The 19,535-nt window shown below is 44.3% G+C and overlaps 1 protein-coding gene and 1 long non-coding RNA gene across 10 annotated transcripts in view; one reads left to right on the top strand and one right to left on the bottom strand.

Annotated features, from left to right (window-relative positions):
- Positions 1–761: 761 nt before the first annotated feature.
- Positions 762–19,535, bottom strand: part of Catspere (catsper channel auxiliary subunit epsilon) — a 120,180-nt gene continuing 101,406 nt past the window's right edge. For 7 of the 9 annotated variants that reach the window (XM_076548029.1, XM_076548034.1, XM_076548030.1 and 4 more), the window contains 3 exons: positions 15,147–15,304; positions 2,856–2,909; positions 762–1,109 (listed from right to left, as the gene is read on the bottom strand). In XM_076548029.1, coding sequence (XP_076404144.1) covers positions 956–1,109; positions 2,856–2,909; positions 15,147–15,304 — 366 coding nt within the window. In that variant the 3' untranslated portion in view covers positions 762–955. Of the gene's footprint in view, positions 1,110–2,855; positions 2,910–13,691; positions 14,134–15,146; positions 15,305–19,535 lie in introns of those variants that run through there. The other 2 variants (XM_076548031.1, XM_076548035.1) reach the window with 1 other exon arrangement.
- Positions 8,734–11,061, top strand: LOC143267838 (uncharacterized). The gene is made up of 3 exons (XR_013043445.1): positions 8,734–8,853; positions 9,658–9,751; positions 10,941–11,061. It is a non-coding gene; the product is annotated as an uncharacterized LOC143267838 (long non-coding RNA).

Here is a 19,535-nt window from a genome sequence, read left to right as displayed (position 1 = left end):
CCCTGTCTCCAAAACAAAAACAAAAACAAAAACAAAACAAACAAACAAACAAAAAAATAAAACGAAAACCAAAAAAAAACCCATTATTTATTTATTTTCCTTTATTCTTATTTTATGTGTACAGGTGTTTTGCCAGCACGTATGTCTGTGTACCACATGTATGCAGCGCTGTTAGAGGCCAGAAGAGGATGTCAGATCCCCTGAAACTGGAGTTACTGTCACCATGTGGTCCTTTGGAAGAGCTGGCTACTTCTTTTTTTTTTCTTTCTTCCTTCCTTCCTCCTCCATCTCCTCCTCCTCCTTCTATTTATTATTTATTTATTTATTTATTTATTTATTTATTTATTTATTTATTTATTTATTTATTTATGAGACAGGGTTTCTCTGTGTAGCCCTGGCTGTCCTGGAACTCACAGAGATCCACCTGCCTCTGCCTCCCAAGTGCTGGGATTAAAGGCGTGCGCCACCACCGCCTGGCTGATTTTTATTTCTTTTTTCTTTTCTTTTCTTTTCTTTTTTTAAATAAATTTTATTTATTATATAAACGGTGTTCTTCCTGCAAGTTTGCCATTTGGCAGAAGGGGGTATCAGATCTCATTATAGATGGTTGTGAGACACCATGTGGCTGCTGGGAATTGAACTCAGGACCTCTGGAAGAGCAGCCAGTGCTCTTAACCTCTGCGCTATTGCTCCAGCCCGATTTTTATTTCTTAAATGCAATGTAACAGTGTATATGCTATCTTTAAAATGAATAACAACAATAACAAACAGTAATATATGTTATTTGGAGGAATAATTTAAGACATTTTTCAAATCTTGAATTTAATAATAATATGAGCTTACATTTGATATTTCTTAGCCAAACACACATTCTTAATATAATTACATATATCTACATTATCTATCTACATATATATGTGTATATATATATATCCAGAATTCACTCTCAGATTTCCTAATTCTTCTTCAGTTTTGTAGGAGGCTTGTGAAGTGGCTCAAAAATAAACTGTCTATAAATCTTGGTGTACCAGAAATAGCTCAGGACCAGAATGCTGATGAATGTGAGCATCAAGACAAAAAGGAAGGCGACCACCAGGTAGACACTGGGGCTAGAATAAGAACAACAAAGAAGCCATTATTCACGCTCTGCCCATTAATTTACAATCAAGCTGTCTTAGAACAGTTAGCTGCCTTGCTGGCCACACAGATCAGAGTGGTAACTCCTAGTGTCAGTCCTTAAGGTAGTTAAATGTTTGAGGCTGATCAGGAAGAACAGTGTGAGCATCAGGAGAGGAGGGATCGTGATGGAGCTCTGGGAGTGGAGCAGAGGGGAGACCCAACTGTGGGTAGGAGTCTGCTAGTGATGCCTGGGAGTGGAGCAGAGGGGAGACCCAACTGTGGGTAGGAGTCTGCTAGTGATGCCTGGGAGTGGAGCAGAGGGGAGACCCAACTGTGGGTAGGAGTTGGCTAGTGATGCCTGGGAGTGGAGAAAGTGACTGTGGTGAAACAGTGTTTTCGGCAAAGGGAGATGTCTTTGCATGGAGAAGATGCCACAGAAGTATGAAGAAACCTTGAGGTCCTTCCAGGACATTCTGGAATGGAACCTAGTTCAGTGTGACTGAAACTCCAGAGTCAGTGTGATTAGAAATGAGGAGTGACAGGTACCAAGGGGGTTGGGGATGTGGTTCAATGGTAGAGCCCTTTGCCTACCAGGAATGAGGCCTGGGTTTGCTTTCTAGCCCTGAGGGAAAAAAGGGGGAAAATAGATGGGCATGTGTCAGATAAGAAAATGCTTACAGTAAGTAGAGAGTATGGAGTTTAGGCAAAAGGCAAGAAGGAGTTTCATGATTGTGAAACAGGATGGCGGCCATCTTATAAGGATGATGCTGACTGATTGTGAAGAATGAACTGAGAAGAGTGTGTGAACCAGTTTTAAGATATTTGTAAGTGATGGTGTGAGTGAAGAAATGGAGAGAAGTGGATAGGTCCAAGATCTATTTAAAAGTTAGACTGGATTCGTTTTGGCAATTGTTAAGATGTGGCATCTCAGGAATTTGAAGGAATAGAGAGAAATGCCAAGTGTGGGGAAGAGTCACCATCAGGATGGTGTCATTAGTCACCGACAGCACATTCAGAGGGAGAGCTGGCCTTAGCGTGCTCCCCGGCTGGCCTGGAACTCCTGGGCTCAAGTGATCCTCTCGCCTCAGGCTACAGAGTAAGGGGTGCCACCCTGACAGGCCCCGGGCTTGGTTATCCGGCTGGTGGCAACTGAGCATTTGTGAACGTGTGTGAGGGTGTATGTGTGAGGGTGTGGGTATATGTGTGAGTGTATTTGTGAGCGCACAGGTGAGTGAGTGAGTGAGTGAGTGAGTGAGTGAGTGTGCATGTGCGTGTGCGTGTGCGTGTGCGTGTGCGTGTGCGTGTGCGTGTGCGTGTGCGTGTGCGTGTGTGTGTGTGTGTGTGTGTGTGTGTGTGTGTACGTACGTGTACTGGAAGCTACTCTCTGCTGAGGCCCTTCAGGTCTCTTCACCTGGGATTCTGGGTAGGATCTCCCTTGAGAGGGGCTTATTTCCTAGTCTAGACGCTTAGAGTGTTGCTTTCTGGTCGACTTAGCTGTAGTGTTACAGTTTCTCTTGGCCTGCAGTTATCTTAGTGTGATGTTTCCCTTCTGTGGCCAAGCAAATGGCTCGCTCTTGGACCTTGGTCAGCATATCCCATCTTCTCTCTGCTGGGCACTGTGCTGAGATGGAGGGAGCATGGGTTCCAGACCAGCCAAAACAGCAAAGCCAGGAAACAGTAAAACTAAAACAAGCAGATACATAAAAACGGCAGCATTATCAGGTACTGCTCATTACCTGGGAATCACTCCGAAGGTCTCGATCGCAAAAATAGATGTGAGGTTACAGAAACTGCAAATCAGAAAAAAATGATATTAAAGGTTAAGCTAAATGTATTTAAAATATCCTCTGCATCTCTATGGTAACAGTCAGATTACTAAGGTATCATTTTTTTTGACAAGAACTCAATAGATAGATGCACTTACAGAACAGTTATGATGGCTTTCCCATTGGTGCATCTTTAGGCTGGATAACCATGCTGTCTTCACAGCATTACACACTTTGGGTGGTAGTTTCCAAGGCAACGGTCATAATGACATTAATAATAATGAACAATCTTAAGCATCTTCAGCAGTACTACACAGTTAACCATTGCATACTGAGCCCTCTGTTCACTGAAGATGGGTGATAAATTAGCATTTACTCCATGCCTGGTGGCATGCAGAATGCTTACATGCACTGTTAGTGCTCGTGAGACCCCTTCCCTCCAGACGAGGGAGCTGACTGAGGATCGGGTGGGCTAGGCAAGCAGCAGATATTTGCAGTGCTCTGAGTGGCAGCTCTGGGGATTTGAAATCTGGTTTTCCTGAGCTAAAGGAATGAGATCCATCTGATGGAGGCTGGTTCCCCTCAAGTAGCTGAGCGAGTCAGGAACTTGAGGGGTGGGCTGCTGTTACCATTTCCAAAGTCACTGAGTCCATCCCATAGTTAGTTTAGGGCTTTAAATGAGATGGGATGTGACTAAACAGACATTTATGGCACAATTTTACCTATCTTCTTGGGGGAGAAGACAGAAGAAAAGCATTTACTTCTAGTAAGCATTTAGTGCAGGCCCAGCAAAGTTGGGGCTTTTCACCCAGGCACTTAATGTACTTCTCAGAATGCTGGAAAGATAGGCATTATTGACCACTTATGAACAAATTGGCAATTTGCTTAGTTCTGAATTTTGCTTTGTGTGATTAGAACTTGGAAGGCGTCGTTGTGCTGGGTGGTGGAGGTGCACACCTTTAGTCCCAGCACTGGGGGTGGGGTGGGTGGGGCAGAGGCAGGTGATCTCTGTGAGTTTGAGGCCAGCCTGACCTACAGAGCAAGTTCCAGGACAGCCAGAGCTACACAGAGAAACCCTTTCTCAAAAAAACAAAAACAAATAAACAAACAAAAGAAGAAGAAAGGGTTCACTGTGCAGTGATAGATGGACAGATGATGTGGTAAATTGGGCAGGTTAGGACATGTGTGTAATCACATGATTTGAAAGGCTGAGGCAAGACTGCAAGTTCTAGGCAAATGTTACTTCATACGAGAACTTGTCTCAAAAAAGACACAACTCCACAATACAAAGAAGTAGACAAACCCTTACTTCTTCCCCCCTCCCCCCACTCCCACCCCAGACAGGGTTTCTCTGCGAGGCTTTGCCTGTCCTGGAACTCATTACATAGACCAGGCTGGCCTCAAACTCACAGAGATCCACTTGCCTCTGCCTCCCCGAGTGCTGGGATTAAAGGCGAGCGTCACCACCGCCCGGCTGACAGATCCTTACTTTGAATCAGACACTAACAGTCCTCTTTCAGAAAGTGACAGGGCAAGTACACAGAAAATACGTCACTCGGATTAAGTTTGTGGGGTTAGAGATTCATTCCCCTGTTGTAGAGGAATGAATCTGTCTTCCTTTTCTCATCGCTATGGTCAAACACCTGATAAAGACAACTGGAGGGCTTTACCGTGGCTCCTAGTTCAGGCTCTTGTCTATAATCATCATGGTGGGGAAGCGTGGCAACCCAGTACAAGGCACCCACGTGAGGAAGCAGAGGATGAGGAACGCTGGAGCTCAGCCCATGTTCTCTTTTTCATCTAGTTGGGAACTCCAGCCCACAGAACTGTGCTGCCCACATTTTTAGGGTGGGTCTTCCCTACCTCAGCCTAACCTAGAAAAATTCCTCACAGGCACACCCCGAGACGTGTCCCTGGTGAGTCTATATCTGGTCGACTTGACAATCTCAACCATGCATGACAAAATGTCAGACTTGTTAAAGAGGTCTGTTGGGTGTCTTTATGAGATACGAGTTTCTCATCCACCTTCAGGCAGGGCCCAGAAGAAACTGTAAACGACAGCACTGGAAACCGCATTCCTGTCAGAAGCTAAGTGGAGTCTGCAGGTCTCAGGAAGGGGATGCTGCCATAGAAATGGGCTCCTCCATTTTGGTTAGGATGAAGCAAAAGCCAAATGGTTGGCTTTATAATTGGAGAAAGGAAGTATGGTTACCGTCGGAGAAAACCCTGTTCAAATGACTGGGCTGGAATGAATCTTTGGGTATGGATACTTGATTATGGGCCCTCTTTGGCTGGTATGGCAAGGGCCCGGTTATACCATGGCAACAGACTACTTGCCGAGCATGTGTGAGGCCTCTGCTCAGTTCCAGTACTGCAAATAAGTAAACAAATGAAATTAACCCAATAAAATCAATATGGCACACCTGGGACACTGCCCTCAAAGGATGTGGGGTTAGCGGAGAGGCTGCCGAGCGTGTGCCACTGAGATTCTATTTTCAGGACTGAAGCATTTGTTTCCTCTCAAGGGGACCAGTATCTGCCAGGACTTGCCCTCTGCCAAAGTTATACCCCCTTTTGGGGGAAGTCTATCCCCAAGGCTAGGGATTCAGAAGCACCAAGAACTTGTGCCTTCTCCCCAGTTCAGAACAGCTCTGTCTGTCAGGTACCCCCACCCCAGTGTTCCTTGTGAAACCAAATGAAGGCCTCACTGGGGCTACAGTTTTGCCTGCTTCCGCCTCTCCCCAGTTTCATTTCCTCCACTTTCTCCGAAGGTGGTGATCTTAGCTCACTTCCCAACAAACCTCCCACACTTCAGTCTACATCACAAAGTCTGCCTCCTGAGAAACCTGAGCCGGAAAATGTAGACCACCTCTCTTTAGGTCATCCGGCCAACTGCTCAGAAGACTGGAAAATCTGGGGCACCGGTGAGATTTCCATGAGCTCGGCAGAGGCTCTTCCCGGGGTTATCTAACCATAGACACATAGCTAATAAGCAGCCATTCATTTGAGAAAGTATTTCTCCCCCTCACTGCTCCACTCGCCTCATAGGTAGAACAAAACCAGAAACAGTTTGTTTTCCCCCCAAGACTCTATCTATGAACCTACGCCAGCGAGTTGGTTTTTGAACAGCATCTCATGGGACATTGTGTTGATCCGTTATACTGATGCTGTAAGATGTAAGTTCAGGTGGTGATCATGAGTAAGGTAAGTTCCACACACGTGGGGCACATGATACACCTTTTTTTTTTTTTTTTTTTTTTTGGTTTTTCGAGACAGGGTTTCTCTGTGTAGCTTTGCGCCTTTCCTGGAACTCACTTGGTAGCCCAGGCTGGCCTCGAACTCACAGAGATCCACCTGCCTCTGCCTCCCGAGTGCTGGCATGCGCCACCACCGCCCGGCCACATGATAAACCTTTAAGGGTGAAAGACACATCCTTCCTTGTTCCCTCTGCTCGTGTCCAGATAAAAAGATTGCTTGTTTCACTGTTGCTGCTATTGCTTTATTTTTACCCACTTTGGATTTGGGAGATAACCTATACCACACTTGGATGAACATATGTGTTGCGGGATGTTTGACTGCACTATGAAACCCTGAGACTCTCTTAATAGAATCAATCTTGGCTCGGGGCAGAGCTAGCAACTGATTGACAAGAATTAGCCATAGAGAGTATGGAGGACCCAGGAAGACAGATAGAGAGACACACAGGAAGGAGTAAGGAGGGACTTAGAGATTCACGGTCTTTTTGGTTTGGGACAAATGGAGAGACATTTCTCTTGTTGGGTCTCTGGCCAAAAGGAAGGTCAGCTGGTTGCTTCTTGGCCTCTCTGAGCTATCAGGTTTTCACCTCAGCATCTGACTGGTAGGACCGGAAATCCTGCCAGGCTGAGGCCTGAGTGTCAGAACGCTGACGGCGGGCCAGCAGGGCCGCAGAAGGTAGTTAAAGTATCAGTAGGTTCAGCAATGGAAAGAAACACACACACACACATAAACATAAATATACACGTGTTCAGGGAAAACCCTGCTAGACTGGAACCCAGGGCAAAGGGAGCTTGATGCAAACAGTGCTGACACTTGGCTCTCCTGACTTGCCCCCAGAGCACTGGGTGACCATGAAACCTTGGCTGCCTTTAGACATGTGTTATCTCTAATGCCTAAGCCAGATGTGAGCTGTAGCAGATGTGATTCTGTCCTGAAGTGCAAGTGATGTGTATAAAAATGGCCTCACATGCATCTAACTGTTGATTGATAGCTCCCATTTGCTGAGACATTGAGAGTTCTTCATGGCGTCACTCACTGACTATTGAAGGAGAAAGAGGAAGGAGATTTGCAGATTGCTGTGAGTTCAGATGGGAACAGGTGTGGCTCTGCTTAGGGACAGTGGAGGAGAACAGGCCTTCCAGGGTACAAAACTTCATATAGATGTTTCCTCACTTTCCCTAGAGGATGATGGGTTGTGCCATAATTGTGGTAGGAATGGAATGTTACGTACGTACGTACGTACGTGGTGAGGATATGGAAGAAATAAACACTGATGAGAGAAATTGAAGGGAAGCATGTGTAAATAGGCTCCTCGGTGAGATGCTGGAGGATTCAAATGCTTGGGTCTCATGTGACTCTTTATCACCAGAGAAGGGGCTCTTCCTCTGTCATGTGACCGCCCTTAGCTAGCATCTTTCTCCAGCTACCCAAGTGCTTATTCAGTGGGATCATGAATAGCATGGCCATTGTGCCTGGTGTGTCTTCACTAGCCTGCATTTTCCTTATCCAGGCTGACCTGGATACTGACAGTACCAAGCACTGCATTTTCCAGCAGCAGCAACAGCAGCAGCAGCAGCAGCAGCCGCTGCCGCCGCCGCCACTGACAGTCTCAATCACTGCACAGGTGCATTAATCCAGAGGCATTGGACAGCTGTCTGCTGGTGGCTGATTTTATCCAAGAGAGGACAATGAATCTTTCCTCTTGTGACATGCTTTGGTTTGAATTTGCCTTTTTTTTTTTTTGGTGTAGCTTCTGCCTGAAGCACTAGACAGAGGCACCTTGAGTGCCATGCATTTTTATCTTGTCCCAAAAGATGGCTTCTGACCAAAGAAGGCAAGAGGGCTGATGTGCATGGAATTCACTGGTCTCCCAGAATAGTGGATATTCTTTCAAGGCATCTTTTGTATTACTAGGGCAATCTTCTGTTGCTGGTGACCTAGGACATTTTTGATAGTCACCTGTTGTTCTTGTATAAATACTAATAAAGCTTCATTTTACTCTTTGAGCCTCTGGTTTTGATAATAAATTATATGGTAATGAGAGCTATAAAGCCAGAATGAAAGGTTACCAAGGAAGCTGCAGAGTTCTTACAATGAGGTAATACTATGAGCCTGTGCCAAGATAAGGAGTTTTCTTAATCCCACTGCCAGAATACAAGAGTTTGAGAATCAGATCAGCAGTGTTGGGAGTCACTCAATTTTTCATTTATAACCAAGGCACATGTGGGTAGGACATGTTAAGAGCTCAGATTCCAAAGGAATAAAAACATTTTCTGCTAGGATACAAAGTGTGGTACTGGTTTAAAAACATACAGTATATAAGGATGGGGAGCTAGGCATGCATGGTGGTCCATGCCTTTAATCACAGCATTCAGGATACAGAGAGAAGATCTCTGTGAGTTTAAGGCCAGTCTGATCTACATAGCAAGTTCTAGGACAGCCAGGACAGCACAAAGAATCCTGTCTCAAACAAATAATAACTTTAGGATCTGTGTCTTTTATATTACTTATATATGAACTAATGTTGACTTTTCCCTTTTTTCCATTTCTCATATATTACATATATTAGGTGTATTGGTGGTAAACAGCACAGAATATGAAGTCAAGATCATGACAATATTAAAGGAGGAACAAAAATTCTTTAACAAATTAAAGGAGAATTTGGACTCGGCACTAGATACAATAAGACTGATTTGTTCCACTTTGGAGGGTAAGTGTATTTTTATTACTAAAGCATAATTACATTATCATAAGAGAACTTCCAAAGTTGACAGGTTTGTGACAAGGACAGGATGATATGGACTGTAATGGTATTTGTTTAGTTATTTCAGCCCACTCATTTTCTCTTCAGCTTCATTTAGTCGCTTTATATTTCTTAACTACTTTATTAGCTTGTAATCATTGTACAAGGTCATACTTTTTAGCGTGACATTTTTCATCCCTGAATACCATGAGTTTCCATCATAGTCATGCCACATTGCTCTCTCTGTCCCTCCTCCCTGTTCCCTGTTGGTACCCTTCTTCACCCCAAATAGTACGTACAGCTTCTACTTTTCATGTCTTGTTTTTTTTTAAATCTAGATTTTTATGTATAAGAGAAAACATGCACTGTTTGCCTTTTTCAGTCTGGTTTATTTCACACAGCATGATGATCTTTAGTTCATTTTTCTGAAAGTGATATTGATTTTGCTCTTTTTATGGTTGGATAAAACTCTATTGTGTATGTATTCACGTTTCTTTATCCATCTATTGGTAGACAACTAGGCTGATATTTCCTTATTCTTTCATCACACATTTAAAACCTTTTCTTTAAAAAATTAACATTCAAGCTGTGATGGTCTAAATAAGAAGAGGCTCGTAGACTTGAATGCTTGGTCACTGGGGAGTGGCATTATTTGAAAGGATCAGGAGGTGTGGCCTTGTTGGAGGACTTGTGTCACTGGGGGATGGGCTTTGAGGCTTTAGAAGCCCAAGCCAGACCCAGAGGCTTACTCTCTCTTCCTTCTGCCTGCAGACCTGGATGTAGAACTCTCAGCTCCTCCAGCACCATGTCTATGGGTGCTGCCAAGCTCCCCGCCATGCTGATCATGGACTAAACCTCTAAAATTGTAAGCAAGCCCCAACTGATATGTTTTCTGTTGTGGAATATTATTTTAAGGTGTGTTACTTTTGTTTATGTTTCATTTTTTAAAACTCTGTGAAGCTGTGTTACTGTGCCTGTCTAAAACACCTGGTGGTCTAATAAAGAACTGAATGGCCAATAGCAAGGCAGGAGAAAGGATAGGTGGGGCTGGCAGGCAGAGAACATACAGAAGGAGAAATTTGGGAGGAAAAAAAAGAAGTAGCCAGAGAAGGAGGAGGATGGCATGGGGGCCAGCCACCCAGCTACACATCAAGCCACAGAGTAAGAAAGAAAGCTATACAGGAATAGAAAAGGAAAAGTCCAGAGGCAAAAGGTAGATGTGATAAGTTAAGAAAAGCTGGCTAGGCATTCTGTGGCTATTATGTTGAACTGAATGGTGTTGTAAAATAATAATAATAATAATAATAAAAAAACCAAAAAAAAAAAAAAAAAAAAAAAGAAAAGCTGGCTAGAAACAAGCCAAGCTAAGGCCAGGCATTTATAGTAAAAATAGCCTCTATGTGTGATTTATTTGGGAACTGGGTGGCAGGCTCCCCCAAAAGAGTAAAAACAACCAAAACAACTTTCCTTTATAAGAGTTGCCATGGTCAGGTATCTCTTCACAGCAATAGAACACTGACTAAGACACAAGCATTCGTATTTTGGGCCTTATATCTAACAGGCTGGGTGGGTTGGTTTTTTAGGTGGTTGTTTCTACTGACCCATGTCTGTTCTTGTCTGTGGTTGCTTCTTTCCCTGTGTGATTTATTTGTTAGAGTGTTTCCTTCTGGATTTCTTGGGTGTTTACATTTAAAGTGAATTCTTCCAGAGGGGGTATTTGTTCCTGCCGAGCACTGAGCACGAGGCAGGCATAAACAGACTGGGACTGTTTCAAATGATATTTCAGCTATAGTGTTATCTCCGGTGAACACTCAGCTAACCTAAATCCGGGCTCCAATCGAAGGAGGGTATATTTGTTAGAAGTCTTAGGGAAGTGTTTCATTTTCCTTTTCATCCGGAGTTAGGACTGATACGTATCCTCAACACCTTCTCCTAGGGCTCTACCGTTTACACATCTAGGTTGGCCAATCTAATCCTTCTGTTTGTCAGCCTGTCTGTCATTCTCTTTTATATCACTAAGCTTATTTTCCTACTTTCTGTTTTCAAACTTCCAGGGCTGGGAGCACGCAGGAACAGAAGATCAACATTTTATGTAGCTCACCGCTGTGACATTCATGCCACCATCGTCCCACCCATGGGCAAATCTTGCCACACTAGTTGTTGCTGTGTCTCACGGGTTCACAGTTGGCTTAGGCTGTCTTTCCCACAAGCAGCCTGTATAGCACCTTCCAGCAATATGAAAGTCACCCAACAGGGAGGGAGCTTCCTGGTCAGTACCAATTTGATTTCTGTGTCTTGTCGCCAAAGTGTGTGGTGTCTTCAGCTTGAGCCTCTAACTATCCAGTTCTTCTGGGCGACAAAAACAATGGGAATAGGTTGTATTCATTTGGGGTCTCTAGGACATCCTTGACTGCTGTGGGATGTTCTGTATGTTAAATGTGTTGCTCTGATTGGTTAATACATAAAATCCTGATTGGCCAGTAGCTAGGCAGGAAGTATAGGCGGGACTAACAGAGAGAAGAATTCTGGGAACAGGAAGGCTGAGACAGAGAGATGCTGCCCGCTGCCATGATGAGGAGCAGATGTTAAGATACCGGTAAGCCACAAGCCACGTGGCAACTTACAGATTAATAGAAATGGGCTAATTTAAGATATAAGAAGCCTGCCACGGCCATACAGTTTATAAGTAATATAAGTCTCTGTGTGTTTACTTGGTTGGGTCTGAGTGGCTTCGGGACTGGCGGGTGAGAGAGATTTGTCCTGACCGTGGGCCAGGCAGGACTGGAGAAACTCTCCAGCTACACCTGACCAACAACTCAAGGAGAGGTGTTCCACACTTAGCACCGGACTTTATATTTGGAAACCTATGGCTACTGGAAGGAGCATTATACCTTGAGTAGGGCAACTCCAGTTAAACCCGTGTGCGTGCGTGCGTGCGTGAAGCTTTTAAGATAGTAGGTTTCTATATGGCCATTTCAAACACCCCTAGTGTTAGTTATTGCTTTCCCCACTTCATCCTGGGCCCTACCCTTCTATGCCTTGCTCCACTTACAACTCCTTCTTCTTCCTCCCTTTGTATCACCGGGTTCTGCTCTACTATCCTCCTTCATTAAGATTGCACTCCCCCCTCACTAATGATTCCTTCATTAAGATCACACTCCCCCCTCACTAATGATCCCTTCATTAAGATCACACAACCCCCCCATGATCCCTTTATTAAGATCGCACTCCCCCCACTAATGATTCCTTCATTAAGATCACACTCCCCCCCACTAATGATCCCTTCATTAAGATCCTACTCCCCCCCACTAATGATCCCTTCATTAAGATCGCACTCCCCCCACTAATGATCCCTTCATTAAGATCCTACTCCCCCCTCACTAATGATCCCTTCATTAAGATCACACTCCCCCCACTAACGATCCCTTCATTAAGATCACACTCCCCCCACTAACGATCCCTTCATTAAGATCACACTCCCCCCCTACTAATGATCCCTTCATTAAGATCACACTCCCCCCCTACTAATGGTCCCTTCATTAAGATCGCACTCCCCCCCCACTAATGATCGCTTCATTAAGATCACACTTCCCCCCCACTAATGATCCCTTCATTAAGATCGCACTTCCCCCCCACTAATGATCCCTTCATTAAGATCACACTCCCCCCCTCCCCCCGACTAATGATCCCTTCATTAAGATTGCACTTCCGCCCTTCATTAATGATCCCTTAGTAGCTTTGGGCTTATGCCACGAGAGGAAATGCTGACTGGCGCTGTAAATCTGGCCAAGAACCCAAGGTTGGGGAGCTCATAGGACCCAGGGGTGAACTCATTACTATTTGCTAAATGGACATAGTACCCATTGCCTGCTGAATTTGCGTATCTATGCCATAGATTAGTGCAGCCCTCAGACCCGATCAGAGACATTTCTTTGTGCAGTGGATGGCAGTTAATAGAGAGACTTATTACTGGTCAAAGTGCAGAGATTACTTTTCAGGGTTTTTGGGGTACTCCGTCACAAATAGGACATCTATATCACACTCCTTCCCGCCACATCCAGGGACTGTTGAGGAGGAGGTGGGTCAAAGGACAGGAGTCCCCTGGTCAAAGAGTGTCTTGTGGATGTAACAGGCTCTGCACCCAGGAACTCAGCAGCTGTGGTTGCTTGTATAAGAGCTGGACACGATCAAATGAGTCAACATTTCAGTATGCGGAGAGAAGCAGGTCATGGCCCCCATCCCTAGATGAGGAGCCATTGACAGGTGATAGCTATTGAGGGGAGGGGAGCCAGTTCTCTCTAATGGTATGGCCCCGGTAGGTTAACTGTAGTCCAGTGGAGAGCCCCACGCCCATGAGTATGCAGGCAGCACAAACTAGAATCAGTGGGCCAATTAAGAATAAAAAGGACGTGACCTGGGGTAGGCGGGAGCTGGATCTGGGAGGAGGAGTTAGAGGGAGGAGTGAGGGGCAAATACGATCAAAATCCATTGGATGCATGTATGAAATTATTAAAAGGGAATGAAAATACGTTAAAAAAAATTTATGTGACCATTTTCATGGCTGAGAGTCTCATGTACTAAGTGCCCCAATATTAGCTCTCAGCACCCAGAAGATGGACTGGGTATGTTACACACTCCATCTCAGCGCAGGTTTCCCATGACCTTTCAGGATTTAGGCAATACTTTCTCTATTTGATCGCTTACCAACCATTTCTCAAGTTCTGGATCCCTGGCTAGTTTCACACATACTCTCTTTTGAGATTCTCTCACCCAGGGTGGTTTTTAGTATCATAACTCAAGCCTAGTTTCCTCATTAATTGATATATTTATTTGTTAGACTTTTGTCCAGACTGGTCTTGAACTCGTGGGATCAAGAAGATCTAGTGGACTCAGTGCCCTGAGTAGCTGGGGTGCCAGGCTAGGACTGCTATCCTGACAACGTCTAGCTTCCTTTCAGGGGGGACGTAAGGGAAGCCACCAGAAGGTGTCCACGTTTTCTCCTGGCATTGGAAAGAGCCTCCTTCTGTTATCACATCACTCTGTAGCCACCCCAGTGCGCTGTTTAGGCTGCCTCTGAACTGGAATGGTTCTCTTAGGTGTTCCCTTGCTTGGGAGGAAGCATTTTCATCCCTGTGTGCGGGAGAGAAATATGCAGCACTCAGAACTTCTGAAGGAAATCCTCTCTGTTGATCTTCTTAGGAACTCCCAGCCTCCTTAGAAATACACTGGAGGCTTATGGGTGTAGGACTGAAAAAAATCATAATTCTCTTAATTATTCTTTGGTCTTTCCACTAATCAGCTTGCATCTGAAACTACCTAAGTGCTGCCAGTCATCAGTGAACTTATTAGTGTACCAAAACACAGATCGTTGTGAAGAAGGAGGGGTGAGGAGTGTTTGTATGCCAGGTGATGGGAGGGAAGAAGCACACTGTGATGTTTCACAGTGTCAAACTTCTGCACCTCTCATCTTGAAACAGAAAAGCCCACAGAGCTCAAAAAAAATAGTGCCAATTGCTACACTCGCACTCAATTATTACTGCTTGATACGGTCCACTTGGTATTGTATGAATCTGTCTCCCAGGGCTAAGCACATGGGTTTCCATTTGCTCTGTTTTCTTACAGTGCTAGGATGGAACCCAGGACCTTGCACATGCTACGTGTGATGGTTAATCTTCATCATCAGCCTGACTGGATTTAGAATCACCATGGAAACACACCTATGGGAATATCTAGGAGGATGTTTCCAGAAATGCCTGACTGAGGAAGACCCATATTAAACATGGCTGGCACAATTGCATAGGCCGGGGTCCATGGGAAAAGAGAGTTGAGCCCAACATCTGTTGCTCTGTGCTTCCTGTCTGTGGCTGTCGACCAGCTGCCTCACTCTTGGGCTGCTGTGCCGTTATTGCCAGGATAGATTTCACTCTCAAACTTTGAACCAAAATGCATCCTTCCTCTTTTATGTGCTTCTTGTTCGGTGTTTGGTCATGTCAGCAGGAAAAATAACAAATACATGTGGTAAGGGGACATAATACCAGAACGGAATTTTAAACCAAGTGATCCAATTAACAGTTGATGTGATACCTCCTGCTTCCTTAGAGTATTTGCTATGATTACTACAAAATGAAAAGCAAGCAAATAAATAATAAGGATAACAAATTAGATGTTTAGTTGGCATCAAATTAAACAAAGACAAAAATGAAATAAAAAAAACCCCACTAATCTTAAGGGAAAAGTGTCATAAGAAGAGTTATTCTCACCTAAAATTTGGATCCAAGATTCTCACACGAAACACATACATTCCGGAATGGTCCATGGGCCATAGTAAATGGTTTTTATTAGAATGGTTTAAAATCTCATACGGTTGGTTTAGGTCTCCCGGCTTCCCAACAGCATAAGAAAAACAAGTCTTATAGTTCTGAGCAAGAAGCAAAGATAAAAAAAAAGAAGTTACTTTCTGACTTTAACAAAATCCGATTCATACGTGTGAGATTTATGTATTTTAATTTTATGTGAATGAGTACTTTGCCTGCATATACACGCACTACCTGTGTAGTTCAGAAGAGAGAATCAGGACCCCAGAAACTGGAGTTACAGGTGCTTGTGAGCTGCCTTGTGGATGCTGGGAACCAAAACCAGGTCCTCTGCAAGAGCGGCTGGTGCTCCTATCCACTCCTCTTTCCCTCCAGCCCAGATTCTTATATCTTTATCTTGGAAAACCACTAAGAGATGCAATGGCTGCCCCTTTCTATTCTGCCATTGCAGTACCAGAGAGTGCCTTGAACATCCCCTACCAGCCCTCACTCATGGCCCAGGGGACCTTCTGAAGGGATGTCTCACATCGACCAAGATATCCTTAGTTTGGTGAAAGACCAGGATGTCAAGTAGGAGTGTGGGACCAGGAGCCTCCCTGGACACAGATGAGGGTTAGTTTTTCAGCAGGGGTAAAGGCTATGTTTGCTATGGATATAGCTATAATATCAAGGCAGAGGTCCAGCTCAGCCCATGTGCAGGGCGGGTCTAATCCTATACAGGTAGGATTGCCCATAGAGTGAGACCACTGGCTCCTCCAGGAATGGATGGGATTTCACCCACTTTGAATGACTGTTACCCACAACTGTACCACCTGGCAAGTTTATTTGGGTCTGGAAGTTTATACTTCCATCTATCCTGGATCATATACTTATTTCCATATCATGGACGCTTATGGCAGCCAAATTCTACTTACAGTTGTTGAATAAATAACACTTGATTTATCTGAGGGTTTTTATTTCTTGGTTTCTTTATTGCCCCTACATTTCGAGGCAGTGCTACCATGAGTATAATCTATCTTCAATATACTAGGTATTGGAGGTGAATTCTGCTACAATTTCACATGATGCATATGTGTTCAATCTAACGAATTATAACTATTCATCATGATGAAAGGCAAAACTAGTAGTAAAATCCATATCTTCTACCATTTCTCACCTCTGTTTACCTTTCTGTCACTGCAGGTCTGGCACATTTATAAAACAGTGTGTGGGGTATATATGAGTGAAGAACAAATGAAAGGTTCATAGTTTTTTATGTAAACTAACTTGAAAATGCAAAATATGCTGGGCATGTTGGCACATGCTTTAATCCCAGCACTGGAGAGGCAGAGGCAGGTGGATCTCTGAGTCTGAGTTCAGTCTGGTCTACAGAGTGGGTTCTCAGATAGCCAGGGATATGTAGAGCGACCCTGTCCCAAAGGACGAAAGAAAGAAAGAAAGAAAGAAAGAAAGGAAGGAAGGAAGGAAGGAAGGAAGGAAGGAAGGAAGGAAGGAAGGAAATACAAAGTATTTTCTGGACTCTGGGAATTCTTGTCTACTGAGTTGGTAAATGAATTGAGCCACAAACTTGATTAAAAGAATATGAGACATTTGCACTATGTGTAAGAACTGGGCATCTATCTGCTCATCATCACGAAGGGGCCTTGGTTACCAGGACCCGTTTACATCATTGAGTGCATTTTTAAAATTTATTATGTATACAGTGTTCTGTCTGCATGTCTGCCTGCAGGCCAGAAGAGGGCGCCAGATCTCATTACAGATGGCTGTGAGCCACCATGTGGGTGCTGGGAATTGAGCTCAGGACCTCCGGAAGAGCAGCCAGTGCTCTTGATCTCTGAGTCGTCTCTCCAGCCCCCACTTCGTTATTTCTTAATACAAAGGATGATACTTACCAACGAATGCTCCTCTTTCTGTGCCACATTTGATGCTTGCTGTCATTGCTGGACTCCCCCTGCCCCCTCCCTTTTCATTTGTAAGCCACCACTTGGTCAAGCTATTTGGTGTCTGAAAAAACAAATCTCCCCTAGACTCACAAATTCACTCCATTCGTAGCCAAGGACTTCTCAGTCATGTTCAGAGATTCAGACCCCATCCTGTATCACAGAAAAGCAGTCAGCCCTGCAGACGGTGCTGTTCCAATCTATTCCAACACGGACTCAAAGACTTACAGAAATGTCACTTTTGCTTGTGAGTCTTTCAGATGTTTTTCTCTGAGAACTTACAGTTCCTAGAGCTACTTTTTGTTGTGGGGTACTCCTTTACACTGTGCGAAGATGTGTCACTGTGACTGGTTTAATAAAAAGCTAATGGTCAACAGCTAAACAGGAGGTATAGGTGGGACTTTCTGGTAGAGATAGAGGAAGTAGGAGGAGGAATCTGGGCATGTGAGAGAGACAGTGGAGATGCAGAGTGGGCAGGATGGGCACTATGGAGATGAGGTAATAAAGCCGCGAGGCAGAAAGTAAATTAATAATGGGTGAATTTAAGTTATAAGAGCTAGTTAGAAGCAAGCCTAAGCTATGGGCCAAGATTTCATAATTAATAATAAGTCTCCAGGACATTACTGGGGATCCAATGGTCCTGACAAAAAAAGTTGGACTCCAACTCCTCAGATAAATATGCCACTCATCCTCTCAGAAGCAGAAAGGGCAGACAGCGATCAGTGCAGTTCTGAGAATTGGAGGTTCTCTGTCTCACTGTAGCTATATGATCCAGGAAGATAGGGTCCCTGGTTGCAAGGATGAGTTAATATGTTGTGATGCCCTGCAGTAGGAGCTGCCTTATTTCCCAGGGTTTAGTTAGAATCATTAAGAACCAGCTTTCCACACTACCCAGATTGTAGCTGGGTTCATGCTGCTCATGATGAGCTCTGGAGACGGAGAGCCGGACATGTTCCCTCGGGAATCTTTGCAGGTTGTAAACTATTTCAGTGGTGTCCCAGGCATAGTCCCTAGATCAGCAATGCCAGCTTCATCTGGGACTTTTAGAAATGCAAGTTTAGGGGCTGGATTGTCGCTCAGACACTGGCATAGCTCACACAAGGCCCCGGGTTTAATCTCCAGTGTTGGGAAGAGAAAGAAAGGGAAGGCAAGAGGGTAGGGTGGAGCCGAGAGGAGGAGGGGGAGGGGCAAAATGTGGGGCCCTACTTCAGGTCTACTGACTCAGAAACTCAGGTGAGATCAAGTTATCTATTTCAACAAGCCTCCCAGAGGATCATTCCCGATGTCTGCTGAAGCTTGAGAACCACCAGACTATTTCTTGCTGGTTCAGGCAAATTCCATGATTGCTAACCACCGAGCTACCCGTTGCTTCCTCGGGAACATTGTTGTTGAAAGGCATCTCAGAGTACTGAGACGCCCTCTGCAAGATGTGTTCTTACAGTGTTCTTTGCACCTTTGCTCAACCCCAGACCCTTGGGTGCCTTTTAAAAAACAACAAAAATAACCAGGAAGGCAAGTTTGGTTTGAACTGAATCCATTATTATTTTAATTCCTCATGATTTGAAGTAATAAGTAATCCTTAGTAGAAGTGGATGAGCTATAGTTTATTAATTAGTTCTATAAATATATAATATAGTAATACATTAACTATTCATTAGTTCTATAAATTCATATTAATTATCTACAGTGAGTTAGGGACTGTGAATATAGAGTGGGTGGAAGAACCAAATTCCCTTCTCTCGTGGAACTTGCATTTTATTTTATTTTTGCTTTTGGTTAAGATTTATTTTTTCGCTTGAATTACATGTGTCTTTGTATGACTGGAGGCCAGAAGAGGTCACCGGATCCCCTAAAGCTGAAGTTAAAGGCCTTGACCTTTATAGGAGCCATCTGACGTGGGTTCTGGGAACAGAACTCAGGTCTCCTGCAAGAGGGGTACGTACTCCTACTGCCAAGCCATCTCTCCAGCCCTTAGGATTTACACTGTAGTTGGTCAGCTCGGTAATAAGACTTTTAAACTGGGCTGCATAACGTGTCAGATAGTCATCAACGTTCATAATACTGGAGAAAAGCAGGGAAGAGACGAAGGCTCTCAGGGGAGTCATGGCCACGGGAGAGCTCACAGACCACTTCATTTTTAAATAAAGAAATAAATAGGTCGTCTTATTTTTCTTCTTAAAACATTTATGTTTATTATTATTTTTTGAAGTGTGTGTGTGTGTGTGTGTGCATGTACATGTGCAGGTGTGTGTGCGCGTGTGTATGTGCCTGTGGAGGCCAGAGATACCATGTCCCTGTAGACCTAGGGTTACAGGCATTTTGGAGCCTCCAAATATGGTGCTGGGAACGGACCTCTTCTACTCTGTAGGAGCACTGTGTACTCTTAACCATGTGC

This window comes from Peromyscus maniculatus, chromosome 11 (assembly GCF_049852395.1).
Source record: "Peromyscus maniculatus bairdii isolate BWxNUB_F1_BW_parent chromosome 11, HU_Pman_BW_mat_3.1, whole genome shotgun sequence".
Classification (NCBI taxonomy): Eukaryota; Metazoa; Chordata; class Mammalia; order Rodentia; family Cricetidae; genus Peromyscus; species Peromyscus maniculatus.
The sequence above is the reverse complement of the archived record's forward strand: the minus strand, read 5'-3'. Positions and strand labels throughout refer to the sequence as shown.